At 38.7% G+C, this 18,027-nt stretch overlaps 1 protein-coding gene across 2 annotated transcripts in view; it reads left to right on the plus strand.

Annotated features, from left to right (window-relative positions):
* HMCN1 (hemicentin 1) overlaps nucleotides 1-18,027 on the plus strand; it is a 453,341-nt gene that overhangs the window by 353,376 nt on the left and 81,938 nt on the right. For both annotated transcript variants that reach the window (XM_060197833.1, XM_060197834.1), the window contains exons 70-77: nucleotides 8,279-8,360; nucleotides 10,732-10,868; nucleotides 11,342-11,483; nucleotides 13,107-13,251; nucleotides 13,933-14,060; nucleotides 14,437-14,593; nucleotides 16,799-16,920; nucleotides 17,093-17,257. In XM_060197833.1, coding sequence (XP_060053816.1) covers nucleotides 8,279-8,360; nucleotides 10,732-10,868; nucleotides 11,342-11,483; nucleotides 13,107-13,251; nucleotides 13,933-14,060; nucleotides 14,437-14,593; nucleotides 16,799-16,920; nucleotides 17,093-17,257 — 1,078 coding nt within the window. The remainder of the gene's footprint in view (nucleotides 1-8,278; nucleotides 8,361-10,731; nucleotides 10,869-11,341; nucleotides 11,484-13,106; nucleotides 13,252-13,932; nucleotides 14,061-14,436; nucleotides 14,594-16,798; nucleotides 16,921-17,092; nucleotides 17,258-18,027) is intronic.

An 18,027-nucleotide genomic window follows, 5' to 3' on the forward strand; every position in this document is an offset into this window, starting at 1 on the left:
CTTGGGTGTCGCAGTGCTAATATCTCCCGTGTGTGTGCTTCAAGATGGTTCCAGCAGCTTTCCCCTCCTGCTGATATCTCTTGGAATCCAAGCCAATTCTGCCTCCTCAATACTCACCCGCACACTTTGCACAAGCCTGACTGCACTCACCTTATCCTCAGATTTAACAGGTTGTGGTTCCAGGCGGTTGTTTTTTTTTTTGTATTGTTGTGTTTTGTCTGGTTTCTACTTAGGTGCCCCCAATACTTTTTAGAAGATTTTATTTATCCGGAACTTAAATTTTTACAAATCTTTTTGCTACCTACCAGAAAGTTTTTCCATAACATTTTAAGTCAGTTTTGAAAGTATAGATTTTAAATTCCAAACTTTCTAGAGATGTTCAGGTAGTAAAAAAAAAAAAAAAAAAATGAAAATAGGACATTTTTTCCCTTATTTTTCCAAATTCCATTTCTCTCAGAGTAAGGCCATCTATTTTCTTTTTAAATATTTTTAATATTTCTTTTTTACTTATTTATTTAATTTTACAGAGACAGAATTTGAGGGGGAGGAGGAGAAAAAGAAGGTGAGAGAGGGAAAGAAAGACACCTGCAGTACTGCATAACCACTCAAAAAGCTTCCTCCTTGCAATTGGGAGCCAGAGGCTTGAACCAGGGTTTTTGTGTACTGTAATGTGTGCACTTTCTCAGGTATGTGATAGCCTGACCCCAGCCATCTATTTTTTTTTTTTAATGGGAAATTAATGTTTTACATTCAATAGTAAATACAATAGTTTGTACATGCATAGCATTTCCCTGTTTTTCATATAACAGTACAACCCCCACTAGGTCCTCTGTCATCCTTTTTGGACCTGTATTCTCTAACCACCCCCCCACCTCAGAGTCTTTTACTTTGATGCAATATGCCAATTCCAGTTCAGGTTCTACTTGTTTTTTTCTCTTCTGATCTTGTTTTTCAACTTCTGCCTGAGAGTGAGATCATCCCATATTCATCCTTCTGTTTCTGACTTATTTCACTTAACATGAACTTTTGAAGGACCATCTAAGATCGGCTTTTCTTCTTCTAGCGTTTGCCCTTCTTCCGTAGCCAATTAACAGCGTCAGGTTGAGTCTGATGTAAAGTTTCGAGACCTCCTTTGAATCTGGAGAGGTGGCAGTCGTTGACTATGTGGGTCATAGTCTGTCTGTAGCTGCAGGGGCAGTTCGGGTCATCTCTGGCTCCCCAGCGATGGAACATAGCGGCGCACCGGCCATGGCCTGTTCGATAGCGATTGAGGAGGGCCCAGTCATAACGTGCTAGGTCAAAGCCGGGTTGACGCTTGCAGGGGTCTGTGATGAGGTGTTTGTTCTTTACCTCAGCTGACTGCCAGCTCTGTTTCCAAGAGACTGGAACAGAGAAGTTCAGTGTTGGCGTAGGAGACCAGATTGGATGACAAGACATCAAGCGTTGAACAGGGTGGGTGAAGATATCCGCGTATATTGGCATGTCCGGTCGAGCGTAGACGTGGGAAATGAACTTAGATGATGCTGCATCCCGACGAATATCTGGTGGGGCGATGTTGCTAAGAACTGGCAGCCATGGAACCGGGGTGGAACGGATGGTTCCAGAAATGATCCTCATGGAGGAATATAATTTGGAATCGACCAAGTGGACATGGGGGCTACGGAACCATACTGGGGCACAGTATTCTGCAGTGGAATAGCATAATGCCAGAGATGATGATCGTAGTGTGGAAGCGCTCGCGCCCCATGAGGAGCTGGCCAGTCTTGCAATGATGTTATTCCTCGCGCCCACCTTTGCTGCAGTTTTTATGAGATGTTTGTGAAATGACAGAGTGCGATCGAGAGTAACGCCAAGATAGACTGGCTGGGCTTCATGCCGGATTCTCGTATCGCCAAGCTGCACATTAAGCTCACGCGAGGCCGAGGCATGGTGTAGATGGAAAACAGATGATACCGTTTTTGCAGTGCTAGGGATTAGTCGCCATTTTTTACAGTAATCAGATATCAGAGACATGTCTTTCGTGAGTGTTTCCTCGAGGATGTCGAACTTGGATGCCTGAGTTGCACAGCAGATGTCATCGGCGTAGAACTTCCTTGAAGAAGTTTCTGGGAGGTCATTGATGTAAATATTAAATAGCGTAGGAGCCAGAACAGAGCCCTGATCAGCTGAAAACGGTGAAGTCACCGTTTTTTATAGCTGAGTAGTATTCCATTGTGTATATAGACCACAACTTACCCAGCCACTCATCTGTTGTTGGACACCTGGGTTGCTTCCAGGTTTTGGCTATTACAAATTATGCTGTTAAGAACATGTGTACACAGATCTTTTTGGATGGATATGTTGCGTTCCTTAGGATATATCCCCAGGAGAGGAATTGCAGGATCATAGGGTAGGTCCATTTCTAGCCTTCTGAGAGTTCTCCAGACTGTTCTCCACAGAGGTTGGACCAATTGACATTCCCACCAGCAGTGCAAGAGGGTTCCTTTGACCCCACAACCTCCCCAGCATTTGCCACTGTTACCTTTTCTGATGTGTGACATTCTCACAGGAGTGAAGTGGTATCTCATTTTTGCCTTTATTTGCATTTCTCTGACGAAGACTTGGAGCATTTTTTCATGTGTTTCTCAGCCTTTTGGATCTCTTCTGTGGTGAATATTCTGTCCATGTCCTCTTCCCATTTTTGGATGGGGTTATTAGTTTTTTTGTTGTTGAGTTTGGCAAGCTCTTTATATATTTTGGTTATTAGCCTCTTGTCTGATGTATGGCATGTAAAGATCTTCTCTCATTCTGTGAGGGGTCTCTTGATTTGGGTACTGGTTTCTTTTGCTGTGCAGAAGCTTTTTAATTTGATATAGTCCCATAGGTGTATGCTTGCTTTAGTCTTTTGTCTGATGTATGGCGTGTAAAGATCTTCTCCCATTCTGTGAGGGGTCTCTTGATTTGGGTACTGGTTTCTTTTGCTGTGCATAAGCTTTTTAATTTGATATAGTCTCATAGGTGTATGCTTGCCTTAGTCTTCTTTGTAATTGAATTCGTTTCATTGAAGATGTCTTTAAAATTTATGCAAAAAAGAGTTCTACATAATATTTTCCTCTAAGTATCTGATAGTTTCTGGTCTAACATCCAAGTCCTTGATGCACTTGGAATTTAATTTTGTATTTGGTAAAATATAGTGGTTCAGTTTCATTCTTCTGCATGTTTCAACCCACTTTTTTCCAACACCATTTGTTGAAGAGACTCTGCTTTCCCCATTTTATAGTCTGGCACCTTTGTCAAAGATGATGAGATGTCCATAGGTGTGGGGGCTTACTTCTGGGCTCTCAGTTCTATTCCACTGTCTATTCATGTTCTAGTACCAAGCAGATGATAACAATGGCCCTATAATACATGACAATAATGACAGTGATGACAATGGCCCTATAATACAATTTGAGATCTGGGAGCATGATGCCTCCAGTTCTCTTCTTGTTTCTCAAGATTGTTTTGGAAATTCTAGGTCTTTTCTGGTTCCAGATAAACATTTGTAGCATTTGTTCTATTATCTTACAAATTGTGGTTGGGATCTTGATGGGGATAGCATTAAATTTGTAGATGGCTCTGGGTAGTATAGTCATTTTGATGATGTTAATTCTTCTAACCAATGAACATGGAATATCCACTTCTTTGTATCTTTTTCAATTTCCTTGAATAGTGACTCATAATTTCCAGTATACAAGTCTTTCACTTCTTTGGTTAGGTTTATTCCTAGATATTTTATTGTTTTTGTTGCTATAGTAAAAGGAATTGATTTCTGGATTTCAACTTCTTCTAACTTAGTGTTTGCGTAGAGGAATGCCACTGACTTTTGAATGTTAATTTTGTAGCCTGACACCTTACTGTATTGCCTGATGATTTCCAAAAGCTTCTTGCTAGATTCCTTAGATTTTTCTATGTATACTATCATGTCATCTGCAAATAGTGAGAGTTTGACTTCTTCTCTTCCACACTGTATGCCTTTGATTCCTTGATCTTGCCTGATTGCTATGGCAAGAATTTCCAACACTATGTTGAATAGTAATGGTGATAATGGGCAGCCCTGTCTAGTACCTGATCTGAGTGGAAATGCTTCCAGTTTTTCACCATTGAGTATGATGTTGGCTGTAGGTTTGCTATATATAGACTCTACTATCTTCAGGAATTTTCCATCTATTCCCATTTTTTGCATCATAAAGGGATGCTGGATTTTGTCAAAGGCTTTCTCTGCATATGACCATGTGGTTTTTGGTCTTGCTTTTATTGATGTGGTGGAACATGTTGATTGATTTATGTATATTAAACCAACCTTGCATGCCTGGGATAAACCCCACTTGGTCATGATGAACAATCTTTTGAATATACTGTTGTATCTGGTTGGCTAGAATTTTGTTCAATATTTTAGCATCTATGTTCATCAGAGATACTGGTCTGTAGTTTTTTTTTTTTTTTTTTTTTTTGGTTGTATCCCTGTCTGCTTTGGGTATCAGAGTGATATTGACTTCATTGAAACTGGGAGTATTCCAGTGTCTTCAGTCTTCTGGAAGGCTTTTAAAAGTAGAGGTATTAGTTCTTCTTTGAAGGTTTTGTAGAATTCATTTGTAAAACCATCTGGTCCAGGACTTTTATTTTTGGGAAGGTTTTTGATAACTGTTTCAATTTCATTAGCTGTGATGGGCCTGTTCATATTATCTAGTTCCTCTTTACTTAATTTTGCACGTTTGTAGGTATCTAGGAAATCATCCATTTCTTCCAGGTTCTGTAGCTTGGTGGCATATAGTTATCCATAGACGTCTCACATAATATGTTGAATTTCTGGGGTGTCTGTTTTGTTATCTCCTCTTTCATTTACTATCTGATTTATTGGGTCTTCTCCCTTTTTTGTTTTGTGAGTCTGACTATAGGTTTGTTGATTTTGTTCACTCTTTCGAAGAACCAACAGTTACTTTCGTTGATCTTTTGTATGGTTTTCTTATTTTCAATGTTATTAATTTCTACCCTAACTTTAGTGATTTCTGTCCTGGTTGCTTTATGGTTCCTTTGTTCTTTTTCTTCTAGGTCTTTAAGATGTGCAATCAGGCTGTTTAATTGTGCTTTTTCTTGTTTCCTAATGTGTGCTTGTATGGCTATGAACTTCCCTCTCAGTATTGCCTTAGCTGTGTCCCAAATATTTTGATAGCTTGTGTCTTCATTTTCATTGAAGTTTTGAAACATTTTGATTTCTTCCTCTATTTCCTCTTTGACCCAGAGGTTGTTAAGAAGTGTACTGTTGAGCTTCCATATTTTGGGACTCTTACTAATCTTTTTTGATTGTTAAGTGTTAGTTTAATTCCACTGTGGTCTGAGAAGATGCTTAGAATGATTTCAATGCTCTTGAAGTTGCTGATGTTTTCTTTGTGGCCTAACATATGGTCTATCCTTGAGTAAAATATGTATTCCAGTTTCTTGGGATGAATGACTCTGAAAATGTCCAATAGTTCTAGTTTATCTATCTCCTCATTTAGCTCCCTCATGTCTTTATTGATTTTCTGCCTGGATATCTATCAAGTTGAGAGAATGGGGTGTTGAAGTCCCCTACTATGACTGTGTTGCTGTTAATATATTGCTGTAGCTCTTTCAGTAGATATTTGATGTATTTAGATGGCGTCTCATTGGGTGCATAGATGTTAATAATTGTTAAATCCTTTTGAATGACTGACCCTCTGAGCATTAAATAGTGTCCATCCCTATCTTTTTAAATTTTATTTATTTTAAAGTCTATTGTGTCAGAATGAGAATAGCTGTTCCTGCCATTTTTTGTGGGCCATTGGTTTGTATGATAGTTTCCCATCCTTTCACTTTGAGTCTGTGTTTATCTTGTTGAATTAGGTGGGTTTCCTGTAGACAGCATATTGTTGGGTTGTATTTTCTGATCCATCTTCCTACTCTGTGTCTTTTAATAGGTGAATTCAGCCCACTGACATTTATTGATATCAAAGATTGAAGATAGTTTAATGCCATTCTTGTAGAGTTTTAGAGTGTTCTGCTATATGGCCTATTTATGGTGATCTGACTATTTATAGGAGACCTTTCAGAACTTCTTTCAGGGCAGGCTTGATAATAGTTGATTCTTTCAACTGTTGCTTGTCTGAGAAGGTTTTGATGCCTCCATCTAGTCTGAATGACAGTCTAGCAGGATATAGTATTCTTGGTTGAAAGCCTTTCTCATTGAGCACTCGATAGATATCTTGCCATTCTCTTCTGGCCTGTAGTGTTTGTGTGGAGAAATCTGCTGCTGATCTTATGGGTTTTCCTTTGTAGGTGACTCTTTGTTTTTCTCTTGCAGCCTTCAGGATCCTTTCTTTATCCTTATTCCTTTCCATTCTAAATATGTTGCGTCTTGGTGTCTTTAAGTCTTGGTTAATTCTGTTTGGAAACCTCTGGGCTTCTTGAACCTTTATTTCTTTGATGTTGTTTAGCCTAGAGAAGTTCTCAGCTATTATGTCCAGAACAATGCTTTCTTTCCCTCCCTCTATTTCTTCTTCTGGTAAGCCAATAATGCATATATTATTTCTTATAAAGTCATCCCATGAGTCTCTGTTGTTGTTTTCAGTATCTCTTAATCTCTTTGAGATTTCTTACTTCTTTTTTAGTTGTCTCTAATTCGTCCTCGATCTTGCTAATTCTGTCTTCAGCCTCATTTATTCTATTCTCTCTCCCCTCTACTGTTTTCTGGAGTTAATCTATTTTGTTACCCTGTTCTAATACTGTTTTAGTTTGTTCAGCTAGTTGTGTTCTTAGCTCAGCTATTTTACCTTTCAGCTCTCTAGTAACCTTGAGATAGTGTTTTCTTCCAGAGTCTCATTTGTTTTTTTTTTTCTTCATTACTGATGATAATTCTTCCAAATCTTTACTCACTCCTGTTATTATTTCATTAACTAGTGTTTGGATGTTGACCTCATTATTTTGCCCTTCAACCTTTGGGGGGCTTTTAACTGGACTCTTTTCCTGATTCATTTCTCCAATATTTCTTCTTGTTGGTTTAACCATTCTATATAGTATATTATGAGGTCGCTCTCTCAGTACTTTTCAAATTACTGATCACTCTTGCCTGGATTGAGTTGTGTCTAAGTAAGGTAATTAAAGGGTAGGTTATGAGAGCCTGAGGGCTTTTAAACTATAAGTAGGCTTCTTAGCTTAATTACTGACTCCTGACCAAGAGATAAATCAAGGTGGGGCAGAGATAATCCAGTGGTTATGCAAAGAGACTCTCACAGCCCCTGAGCTATAGATCTTCTCCTGAGTTTCCTGATTAGTTCTCTGTCCCCTGGTGTCAGCACAGGGCCTCCCCCACTGCTGCTCCAGATTCTGAGGGCAGTAGCAATAGAGACTCACAGTAGCATTTGGTGCGTCTTAGGGGAGTCCTCTCCTCCCTTCAGCTGTCTTTTTGTTGGTGAAATAGACTGGAGGTGGTGTCTCAACTGGTAAACTGCCGGTCTGTTACCAGCCACTTAATCTCTCCCTAAGCTCCTCTCTGTCCTCAAGCCATTCGTGTTTGCACCCACCAGTGATTTGGTGGGTTCCTGAAGTCGTTCTAGTCCTGTCTTGTTGTGGTCCCAGTTGGTCTCCTTTTCAACCATCTATTTTCCAAAACATGTTCTGCACAGACTAAGCTTGCATGTTGTCAGGTGTGTGAAACTAGGCATGGGAATATTTAAGACATATTTTCAGTTTAATCAGATTCAACTGTCAGACTGACCCAAATTACAGTGACATCACACAATATAAGCCTTTTGTTTCACTGTGTATGTCAAAGGAGTATACAAAATGTAGAGCTGATGTACTTTACTCATTTAGACATATATTTTATTCATTTATTTAATAATTTTATCCTCTTACCTACAATTCTAAGTGAACTTTCAGTCTGCAGTGAATAAACATTCAGTATCTAGTCTGCCATGTAAAGTGCTAGGTTCTGTGCATTTGTACATATATATTATTTGCTTTCTCTAAGATTGTTAAGTATACCTAACATATAAACATTATGAAGTCAAAACATAAACCCTATTAAAACACTCTTGAAGATAATAGAGATGGCAAGCACTGTACGTGTGAATCATAAGTGTTAAAAAAAACACTGTAGTTTATATATTGTCCTGTCTAAATGATATCTTGCTTTGTGTGAGACTTTTATAATCCTGTTAGTAAGTATTCATTCTAATCAAAAAAAAAAAAAGAAAAAGAACAACAACAATCCTTGAACAGTTCACTTATCTGGTTATTGTAGGTGGAAGACACAGGAAGATACACTTGCCTGGCATCCAGTCCTGCAGGAGATGATGATAAAGAACATCTAGTGAGGGTTCACGGTAAGCTAAGCTAACTACCCTGCCACCAATCAGACACTAGTATCTAATTAGAAGCCTTAGTTTATGCACCATGGAGCAACTCTGAATTATGCAGTATGCTTATGCGTTAGAAAATATGTCTTTTGAAAGTCTGATTCTTGTATTTGATTGATCAGATACATTTCAGAGATGCTTCAGTGAATTATTTTGTATTTGTTCTATTCCTGCACAAATTATTTCTGTTCTTTGATTTCAAGACAGGATATAAAATTGGTAAAGGGGCAAATGAAAATCTGTAACATTAGCACACAAAAAACATTTACATATAAAATTTATCACAGAAATATCATCATACAACATATATTTTTACTTGTTTATTTTTATCTCAAACAGTGATATGATGAACATTTCTAAGTATATTTTTGTATCGTTATTTTATTTTTTTGTGGCAAACTATCTTCAGTTAACTCAGTGGGAGATCAATGGGTATTATTACTTTAGTGCTTGCATAGTATTTTTTTTTCCTCCAGGGTTATTGCTGGAGCTCGATGCCTGCACTACAAATCCACTGCTCCTGGAGGCCATTTTTTCCATTTTGTTGCCCTTGTTGTTACCCTTGTTGTTGTTGTTAATTTTACTGTTGTCATCGCTGTTGTTGTTGTTCGATAGGACAGAGAGAGGAGGGGAAGACAAAGAGGGGGAGAAAGATAGACACCTGCAAAACTGCTTCACCACCTGTGAAGCCACCCCTCTGCAGGTGGGGAGCTGGGATCCTTACGCTAGTCCTTGCACTTTGTGCCATGTGTGCTTAACCCGTCTCCCTGCCACCTGGCCCTCCCCTCCAACCCCCTTCCCCATTGCATAGTATTCTGTTTTATGAATATGGTATCATTTGATCCATTTCTTTTTAAAAATATTTATTCTCTTTTGTTGCCCTTGTTTTATTGTTGTAGTTATTATTGTTGTTATTGATGTTGTTGTTGTTGGATAGGACAGAGAGAAATGGAGAGAGGAGGGGAGGGCAGAAAGGAGGAGAGAAAGATAGACACCTGCAGATCTGCTTCATCGCCTGTGAAGCAACTCCCTTGCAGGTGGGTCACCGGGGTCTTGAACCGGAATCCTTCTGCCAGTCCTTGTACTTTGTGCCACGTACGCTTAGCCCGCTGAGCTACTGCCTGACTCCCCTCTGTTTCTTATTTTTGAATATTTAGGGAGATCCTATATATTTTTTAAATATTTATTTAATTTATTTATTCCCTTTTGTTGCCCTTGTTGTTTTATTGTTGTAGTTATTATTGTTGTTGTCGTTGTGGATAGGACAGAGAGAAATAGAGAGAGGAGGGAAAAACAGAGAGGAGGAGAGAAAGATAGACACCTGCAGACCTGCTTCACCGCCTGTGAAGTGACTCCCCTGCAGGTGGGGAGCCGGGGTTCGAACCGGGATCCTTATGCCGGTCCTTGTGCTTTGCGCCACCTGCGCTTAACCCGCTGCGCTATAGCCCGACTCCCGAGATCCTATATTTTATCAATGTAAGCAAACATGTAGGTATTTATCGTACACATTGACCTGTCTCTTAGTTGTTTTATTTTGATCGTTTTCTGTAAATATACTTACTTGATTACATGCACACTGTTAAGGCTTTTGAAACTTAATATCAAATTACCTTCTAGGAAAGCTGGGCCAACTAAACTCTGGCTGATACTATAGAACACAGAAGTTAGAATTACTCTTTGTAAAGAGTGACATTTATAAAACAAACCAGAAGGTCTTTGTTTCATCATCCTAGCCTAAATGATATGGCAGTGACAGCTGTAGTTGAAATCCCCTGACCCCTGCCCTACACATCTGCCATTAATTGCCGTGTAAATTGTATAGATGGGTCACATAAAAAGATATATTTCTTCATATTAAGAAAAACTGTACATATCTGCAGTTTATGAATGAACCTTAATTTAGTTTTTTTTTTTATTATTATCTGATGTTCAGAACTGGGAATGGAGCTGAAGGGAGAGCACATGCCTTATGTGTGTGAGGCTCTGGATTTGATCTCAGAAACCACAAGAAAGTCTCATATTTAGAGGAAATTATCATCATGTATAGAACCTGGATAGGAAATCATTTCTTTATGCTGTATCTTATTTACCTATTAAAAGATAGTAATGTGACTATAACACTTATGCTATCATTTATATGTCTGTTCGAAGAACTGTGTCAGTTAATGTATGTAAAAATACTGATGAGGGCAGTAAAATATTTGATTTGTAATTCCTTGTAAATTGATTAATATTTTAAATTTATGCCTGATTTCAGATAGCAGAAGCTGCATTTGTTAAGCCCCCCACGATGATGTGGATCATTTTACATCTTTGACACGTTTGTTTTCATACTCAGTTCCTCCTAATATAGCCGGAGCTGATGAGTCCCGGGACATCACTGTATTACGGAACAGACAAGTGACATTGGAATGCAAGTCAGATGCAGTGCCCCCACCTGTAATCACCTGGCTTAAAAATGGAGACCGGTTGCAGGTAATTCTCACTGTTACACAGATTCATTTGGGGTAGGGTGTGAGACGGATCGGCTGTGAAGTCAAGCTTCTGTGTCTGAATCTCAACCTGGCTTACTTGTCTTACAATCAAACAGGCTTTCCTCATGTCAGACTACTACCAGGCCCCATCCCCCTCAGTGTAGAGGATTCCAATAAAGAGAACCTGCATAATTCCCCAGCACTTCCAGATGTTCTGCAGGGGGACTCTCAGCTCAGGGGTCCAACTTGAGTCACCTTCCCACCCTAAAGTGTTTAACTGTGACCAGAGAAGTTGAACATTTAAGTCCTTGCCTTAACCACATTCATAGAAAAAAAATCTACAGGGTTTATGATAATGGTGGAAAGAGAAAAGCACAGTAAAAAACAGGTTACTAGAACTGCTTAGATATCGTAAAGTAACATTGTAATCACTTTTCTCAGCACCGTAATGGTTAATTTACTTGCTGCATCTAGGCAACACCTCGAGTACGAATCCTCTCTGGAGGAAGATACTTGCAAATCAATAATGCAGATCTAGATGACACAGCCAATTTTACCTGTGTTGCCAGCAACATTGCAGGAAAGACAACAAGGGAATTTGTTCTCACCATAAATGGTAAGAGAAGATAATTGTTGTTTTACAATTTTATAATGAGTTATTTTGCTTTTGTAAAGACACTTAAGGAATGGTGTTGTTTTTTTTTTAATGAGCCGGCCAAATGAATTCTTATGATGATCTTAAATGTGTTATAGTGTGGTCTGAGAGGTGGCGCAGTGGATAAAGCATTAGATTCTCAAGTATGAGGTCCTGAGTTCAATCCCCGGTAGCACATGTACCAGAGTGATGTCTGGTTCTCTCTCTCTCCTCCCATCTTTCTTATTAATAAATAAATAAATTATTTTTAAAAAGAAAGTGTATTATAACTATATTCAAGCTAAATCAGTATTAAAAAGCAATTATCTTAAAGAGAGGTACATGTGCTGTTGTTACCAATATATTCTGACTTTTGAGCCATCGGGAAAGCTAACACTATAGGTAACTATAATCAAGGATGTAAAAGCCTTTTCTCTCAACTACCCTTTATTTTTCATGGTTTATGTTCTCTTTCACTGATTTGGACTGCCATAGGTATTAATTTTATGTAAAATCTAACTGTTATAGTTTGCCAAGTTTTGGAAAGATAATATAGACCTTGTCCCCAAAATGGTATCTTTGAATTTTTAATACATGAAACTGTAGGATGCTAGTGACCCATACAACTAACATGTCTGCTACTAAAATTAAAACTTGAGTTTAGTTTTCTATTCCCAGATGGACTCAGTGATTAATAAAATAGATGCACTGAGACTTGTGTGATTAATCACAGATGTGTTTTTCATTATAGCAACCCAATTTCTGTTCTTGATTTAAAGTAAAATTGTTCCAGTGTCAACATTCTCTGACCATTATTTAGTCAAAGAAAAATAACTAATATCATTTTCAATTTACATCAGACCAGAGCTGATTTTTCTTATTCAAGCCTCCCTCATAGACAGCTGCATTTCACATTCTAAATCAAGGACATAAAAGCCTTTTCTCTCAACTACCCTTTACTTTTTAGTATTTACGTATTTATTTACTTAATGAGTATGCAAGAACCAGAGCATCATTCTGGCATATGCAATGTCAGGGTGGAACTGAGGCCCTTGTGCGTGCAAGTCCTGTACACAACCACTGCTCTGCCTTCCTAACCCCTACTCTTTATTTTTAAATAGATTGTCTCGTGTGAGATTTAGAAATTTATTCTTTTTTTTACAACTTTCTTTTTTATGTATTTATTTATTTGTTGTCCCTTTTGTTGCCCTTATTGTTTTTTTTTTTTAGTTATTGTTGTTGTTGATGATGTCGTTGTTGGATAGGACAGAGAGAAATGGAGAGAGGAAGGGAAGACAGAGAGAGGGAGAGAAAGATAGACACCTGCAGACCTGCTTCACTGCTTGTGAAGCGACTCCCCTGCAGGTGGGGAGCCGGGGGCTCTAACCGGGATCCTTACGCTGGTCCTTGCGCTTTGCGCCACGTGCGCTTAACCCGTTGTGCTACCGCCCGACTCCCCAAGAAATTAATTCTTAGTTATGTTTCTGCTGACCTAAATTAGGTATAGGCAAAGCTGTCTATTTGAGTTAGCTTGCATTATCTCTTCAGAGTCTTTGTTCAGGGTACAGCGTTAGTGTACATTTTTTCACATGCGTTTCTATGCAGTTCCTCCAAGCATAAGGAGTGGCCCCCAGAGTCTTGTTATTCACGTGAACAAGTCAGCTGTGTTGGAATGCTTCACTGAGGGTGTGCCAACCCCAAGGATAACATGGAGAAAGGATGGAGCTGTTCTATCTGGAAGTCATGCAAGGTAACTGATATGGAAAAGGATGAAGAATGTATCAGAACTGAAATGTAAATCCTGAAGTCCTTCTTCCACTGGGTTTAGTTTGTTGTAGTTAGAATTAGTGTCGTTATCTTTTTTTTTTAAATATTTATTTTATTTATTTATTCCCTTTTGTTGCCCTTGTTGTTTTATTGTTGTAGTTATTATTGTTGTTGTCGTTGTTGGGTAGGACAGAGAGAAATGGAGAGAGGAGGGGAAGACAGAGAGGAGGAGAGAAAGATAGACACCTGCAGACCTGCTTCACCGCCTGTGAAGCGACTCCCCTGCAGGTGGGGAGCCGGGGTTCGAACCGGGATCCTTATGCCGGTCCTTGTGCTTTGCGCCACCTGCACTTAACCCACTGTGCTACAGCCCGACTCCCCTAGTGTCATTATCTTAATGTGTAACTCAAAAGCATAACATTTTCAAAGCACAGTTCCTAAGGCTTCTACCTAAAACAGTGATTATAATCAATCCAACCATAAGCCAATCTCGTGTGCATCTTTAAGTCAGATCTTTTGTACTCCTCCTCCCCCAGGGTTATATATTTGAGGTAGAAGAAAGACTGGAAATGAATATAACTGAAGTCTGAAAATGTTCTCACTGAGAATGTCAGTAATCAGAAAAGACTGGTTCTGGGGACTTCACCTAATGTCTTTCTTTTAGGTACACCATCTTAGAAAATGGATTCCTTCATATTCAGTCGGCACAGGTCATAGACACAGGACGATATTTATGTATGGCAACCAACGCTGCTGGGACAGACCGCAAGAGAATAGATGTACAAGTCCATGGTAAATGTGATCTTATAAACAATGTCCAGTCTTTCAGTCACCTGTTCTTTGTAGCCTAAATTTTTATGGTCATAAAGGCTTTGCTATCCAGGGTTTAAGTTATATGTTTATTTACATATTTAAATTATGTAAGTATTACACATTTTCCTTATCATTACAATATGTTAAAGCATTGCACTGTAATATGTAAACTTATGTGTTGTATTGTAAATAGTCCCTTTGGTTTCTTCTCAAAAACGACTAAGTTCGTGGAACTTTATTGTGTTCATAGCAATGAGGCATGCTCCAGTGATTAATTTCAGTTCGGCAGAAATACTTCAAATGGCACACTGTTGGCTGAATGCGTTTCCCTCTTACTTGGTGACTCTTTTTTTAGTTCCTCCATCTATTGCCCTGGCCCCTGCCAACATAACTGTCACAGTAAATGTTCAGACTACTCTGGCTTGTGAGGCTGCCGGGATACCAAAACCCTCCATCATCTGGAAGAAAAATGGGCATCTTCTCAACCTGGATCAGAATCAGAATTCATACAGGTAAGGAATAAATTCATTGAAAATTCCTACCTACTCTTTAGAGACCTATTTAAAAGATTTTTAACTTTTAAAACTTTTTAACTTTTATAGAGAATCAGCAAGTGGGGCTGGGCAGTGGTGCACCTGACAAAACATATTGGTTACTATACGTGAGGAACTGGATTCAAGCGTTCAAGCCCTACATACAGGGGACAAGCTTCACAAACAGTGAAACAGTGGTAGTGGTGCAAGAGTCTCCCCTTCTCTCTATCTCTCTCTCCTGTTCTATATCCCCCTCTGTCTCTCGCCCTCTATCAAAAACAAAACAAAACCAGCTGCTGAGAATGTTGGAGACATGATGCAGGCTACTGAGCCATAGCAATAACCCTAGTAGAGATATATATTTAGAAGTAGCTGTTATGTAGAAAATATTTTTATTAATATGGAATTACTTTCTCAATCCAAAATGTTTTCTCTAAATTACAGGGACAGATTTTCTGTCTGCAAACTCTATGACTGTTGGTGGTATACAGGGTTAGATTTCTATTCTACTTCATTTTTTTCATTCCTTTTGGAATTTTATGAAGACAAAGGATGAAAATGCATGGCTTTGTATAAATGAAAAATGTAAACATCAGTACAGGATTTAGTTATATAATAAAAGTCAAACTGCACCTTGAAATGCACCTTAGGACTTTGGCAGCCTGTTTGGGGCGGAAAAAAAATGTCTCTTCTCCAATTTGTTTGCATTCCTTTGGCTGCACTGTCTCAACTCATAAAATGACAATCTATATATGTCTTTAAAGGTTGACCTTTAGATTATTAGGAACTTCTGTTGTTTCACATGAACGTCACTGCTTGTATCTCATTTAGTAAACATCTTCTCAAAGGATTTTGTCTTAGAACCAAAATCAGTTCTGATATACCAGGAAATCCGGAACAGGGATATTTCCCTTGACATTGCATTGTTTTTCTCTGTTTTATTCAATCTATCTGCATTTGAAAGATATATCCTATGCTCATGGTGGGGAGAGTATGTAAACTATGTCCCCATTAAGTAAAATAATTTCTATTGCATCAGTGCGCAGTTTGAAGAAAATGGATAGATACGTTCATTTAAATTTACTTTAGATCATGTATGTATATTTCTTAAACCTTCCAAGCATGTAAGTGGATCCAGATTATTTTAGTTTTGCATTGGTTATACATTAAAAACTTAATTGATCTGTCAACACCCATCATCAGCAGGGAAACAATTACAGAAACCAGACCTTCCACCTTCTGCACCCCATAATGACCCTGAGTCCATACTCCCAGAGGGTTAAAGAATAGGAAAGCTATCAGGGGAAGGGATGGGATACGGAGTTCTGGTGGTGGGAATTGTGTGGAGTTGTACCCCTCTTATCCTATAAGAGTCTTGTCAGTGTTTCCATTTTATAAATAAAAATTTTTTTAAAAAGAATAAAGTTGAATGAGAAAAAAAAACTTAATTGAGCTGTATTCCCAAATTCACCAACCCAAGTGAGAAGAGCCATGAAGCTAAAATGGGTGCAAGACAGGCAGATTAGTAGTCACCCATCCATCAAGGGCAAGAATCAGATGCCAGCCCGCACAGTTATTGTGGAATCAGGGACCACTCATGAGCATTTGAGGAATATGCCAGGAATGTACTTGATGCTCAGTGAACAATGACTGTCACTGTTGTATTTGCTGCAATGCATTTCACTTCAGAGAGTACTGTAGATCATATTAAAAGTACTCAGAAATGTTGAGTCCCTCTTAAAATTATCCTTCCACCCAGCTATTTCCAGTAAATGTTAAGGTTGAGATCTATACTCACCTACTGCTATATATACTTACGTATGTATCAGAGGAATGATGTTAATTTTAACATGAAGAACAAGTCCAGGGGCCAGATGGTGGTGCACCTGATTAAGCGCACACAGTACAGTATCCAGGGACCCAGGTTCAACCCCCAGGTCCACACAGGCAGGAGGAAAGCTTCACAAATGGTGAAGCAGGACTGCAGGTGTCTCCCTGTCTCTCTCCCTCTATCTCCCCCTACCTTCTCAGATTCCCTCTTTCTATCTAATAAATAAATAAATAAATAAATATGAGAAAAAAGAACAAGTCTGTGTTCCTCACTTCTAACACTATAATATGTTGAACCAGCTGTACACACTTACGGACACTGTTAGAACCTCATTACTTTAATCTTTCTTCTAGGCTCCTTTCTTCAGGTTCGCTAGTAATTATATCCCCTTCTGTGGATGATACTGCAGCCTATGAGTGCACGGTGACAAATGATGCTGGAGAGGACAAGAGAACTGTGGTCCTCACTGTCCAAGGTAGAGACCGTCTTGTCTTGAATTGAAAGCTATGTAGTACTGTACTTCACAAGAGTATGTCTATCTAAACCTACCTTATACTTGCTTTCAGTGTATAAAGACCCAAGATGTAGGATAAGACTTTGAGAATCTGGTAAATTAGAAACATAGTTTTGTGTTTTTATTACTTTAGTTCCACCTTCCATAGCTGATGAGCCTGCAGACTTCCTAGTAACCAAACATTCCCCAACTGTAATTACTTGCACGGCTTCAGGAGTTCCATTTCCCTCAATCTACTGGACAAAAAATGGTGTCAGGCTGCTTCCCAGGGGAGAAGGCTACAGAATTCTGTCTTCAGGTAAGACCAAGCTCAGTGACTACATACCCACTGACTAGATTAATTATTAATGCATAAACTTTCCAAGTTTTCTGTTTTACTAACATAAAAGAATAAATGCATCTGCATTCCCAGGCATAGGCATCTAGGGAAAAAATGTAATTAGAGTGAGAAGAGCAACATTGGGGATAAAGAAAAAAAATGGAAATCCAACACAATCTGACTGTTGTGTATACAGTAAGTGTGGCCATTGGGGTTCCGTGACTGTTTACTAAACTTACATTTTAACAGAGGCATTGGTTGCTGTTGTGTAACCCACACTTTGTCTGATTACTTTTAAAACAGTTAGTGCTTAAAATAGACTCCATTTTGAGTACATACTGAGTGTCTGAGACTATCAAACTAAGACAAGGTCTTGCTTTCATGGATTTTGTGATTAGCAGGTAAGTGTAGCTGACAAGTATTATGATGGCTAACTTTTGACAGTGATGAGAGCCAGTGTTTAGAAAAATCAGTGGGACCAGTAGATAGCTCACTTGGATAGTGTACTGCTTTACCATGTGTATGACCCAGTTTTAAGCCTGACCTCCGCCTCATGAAAAAAAGCATTGGTGGCATGGTCTCTTTCCTCTTTCACTCTCTTCTATACCCCCCACCCTGTCTCTTTCTAATAATAATAATGATGATGATAATCATCTAGGTATTGAAATTTTTATAAAAGAGAAAAAATAATTCACCAACATGAAAGGTTATTCACAGTTTTTCTGGAAAGTAATCCTACATTTGGGGGA

This window comes from Erinaceus europaeus, chromosome 9 (assembly GCF_950295315.1).
Source record: "Erinaceus europaeus chromosome 9, mEriEur2.1, whole genome shotgun sequence".
NCBI lineage: Eukaryota > Metazoa > Chordata > Mammalia > Eulipotyphla > Erinaceidae > Erinaceus > Erinaceus europaeus.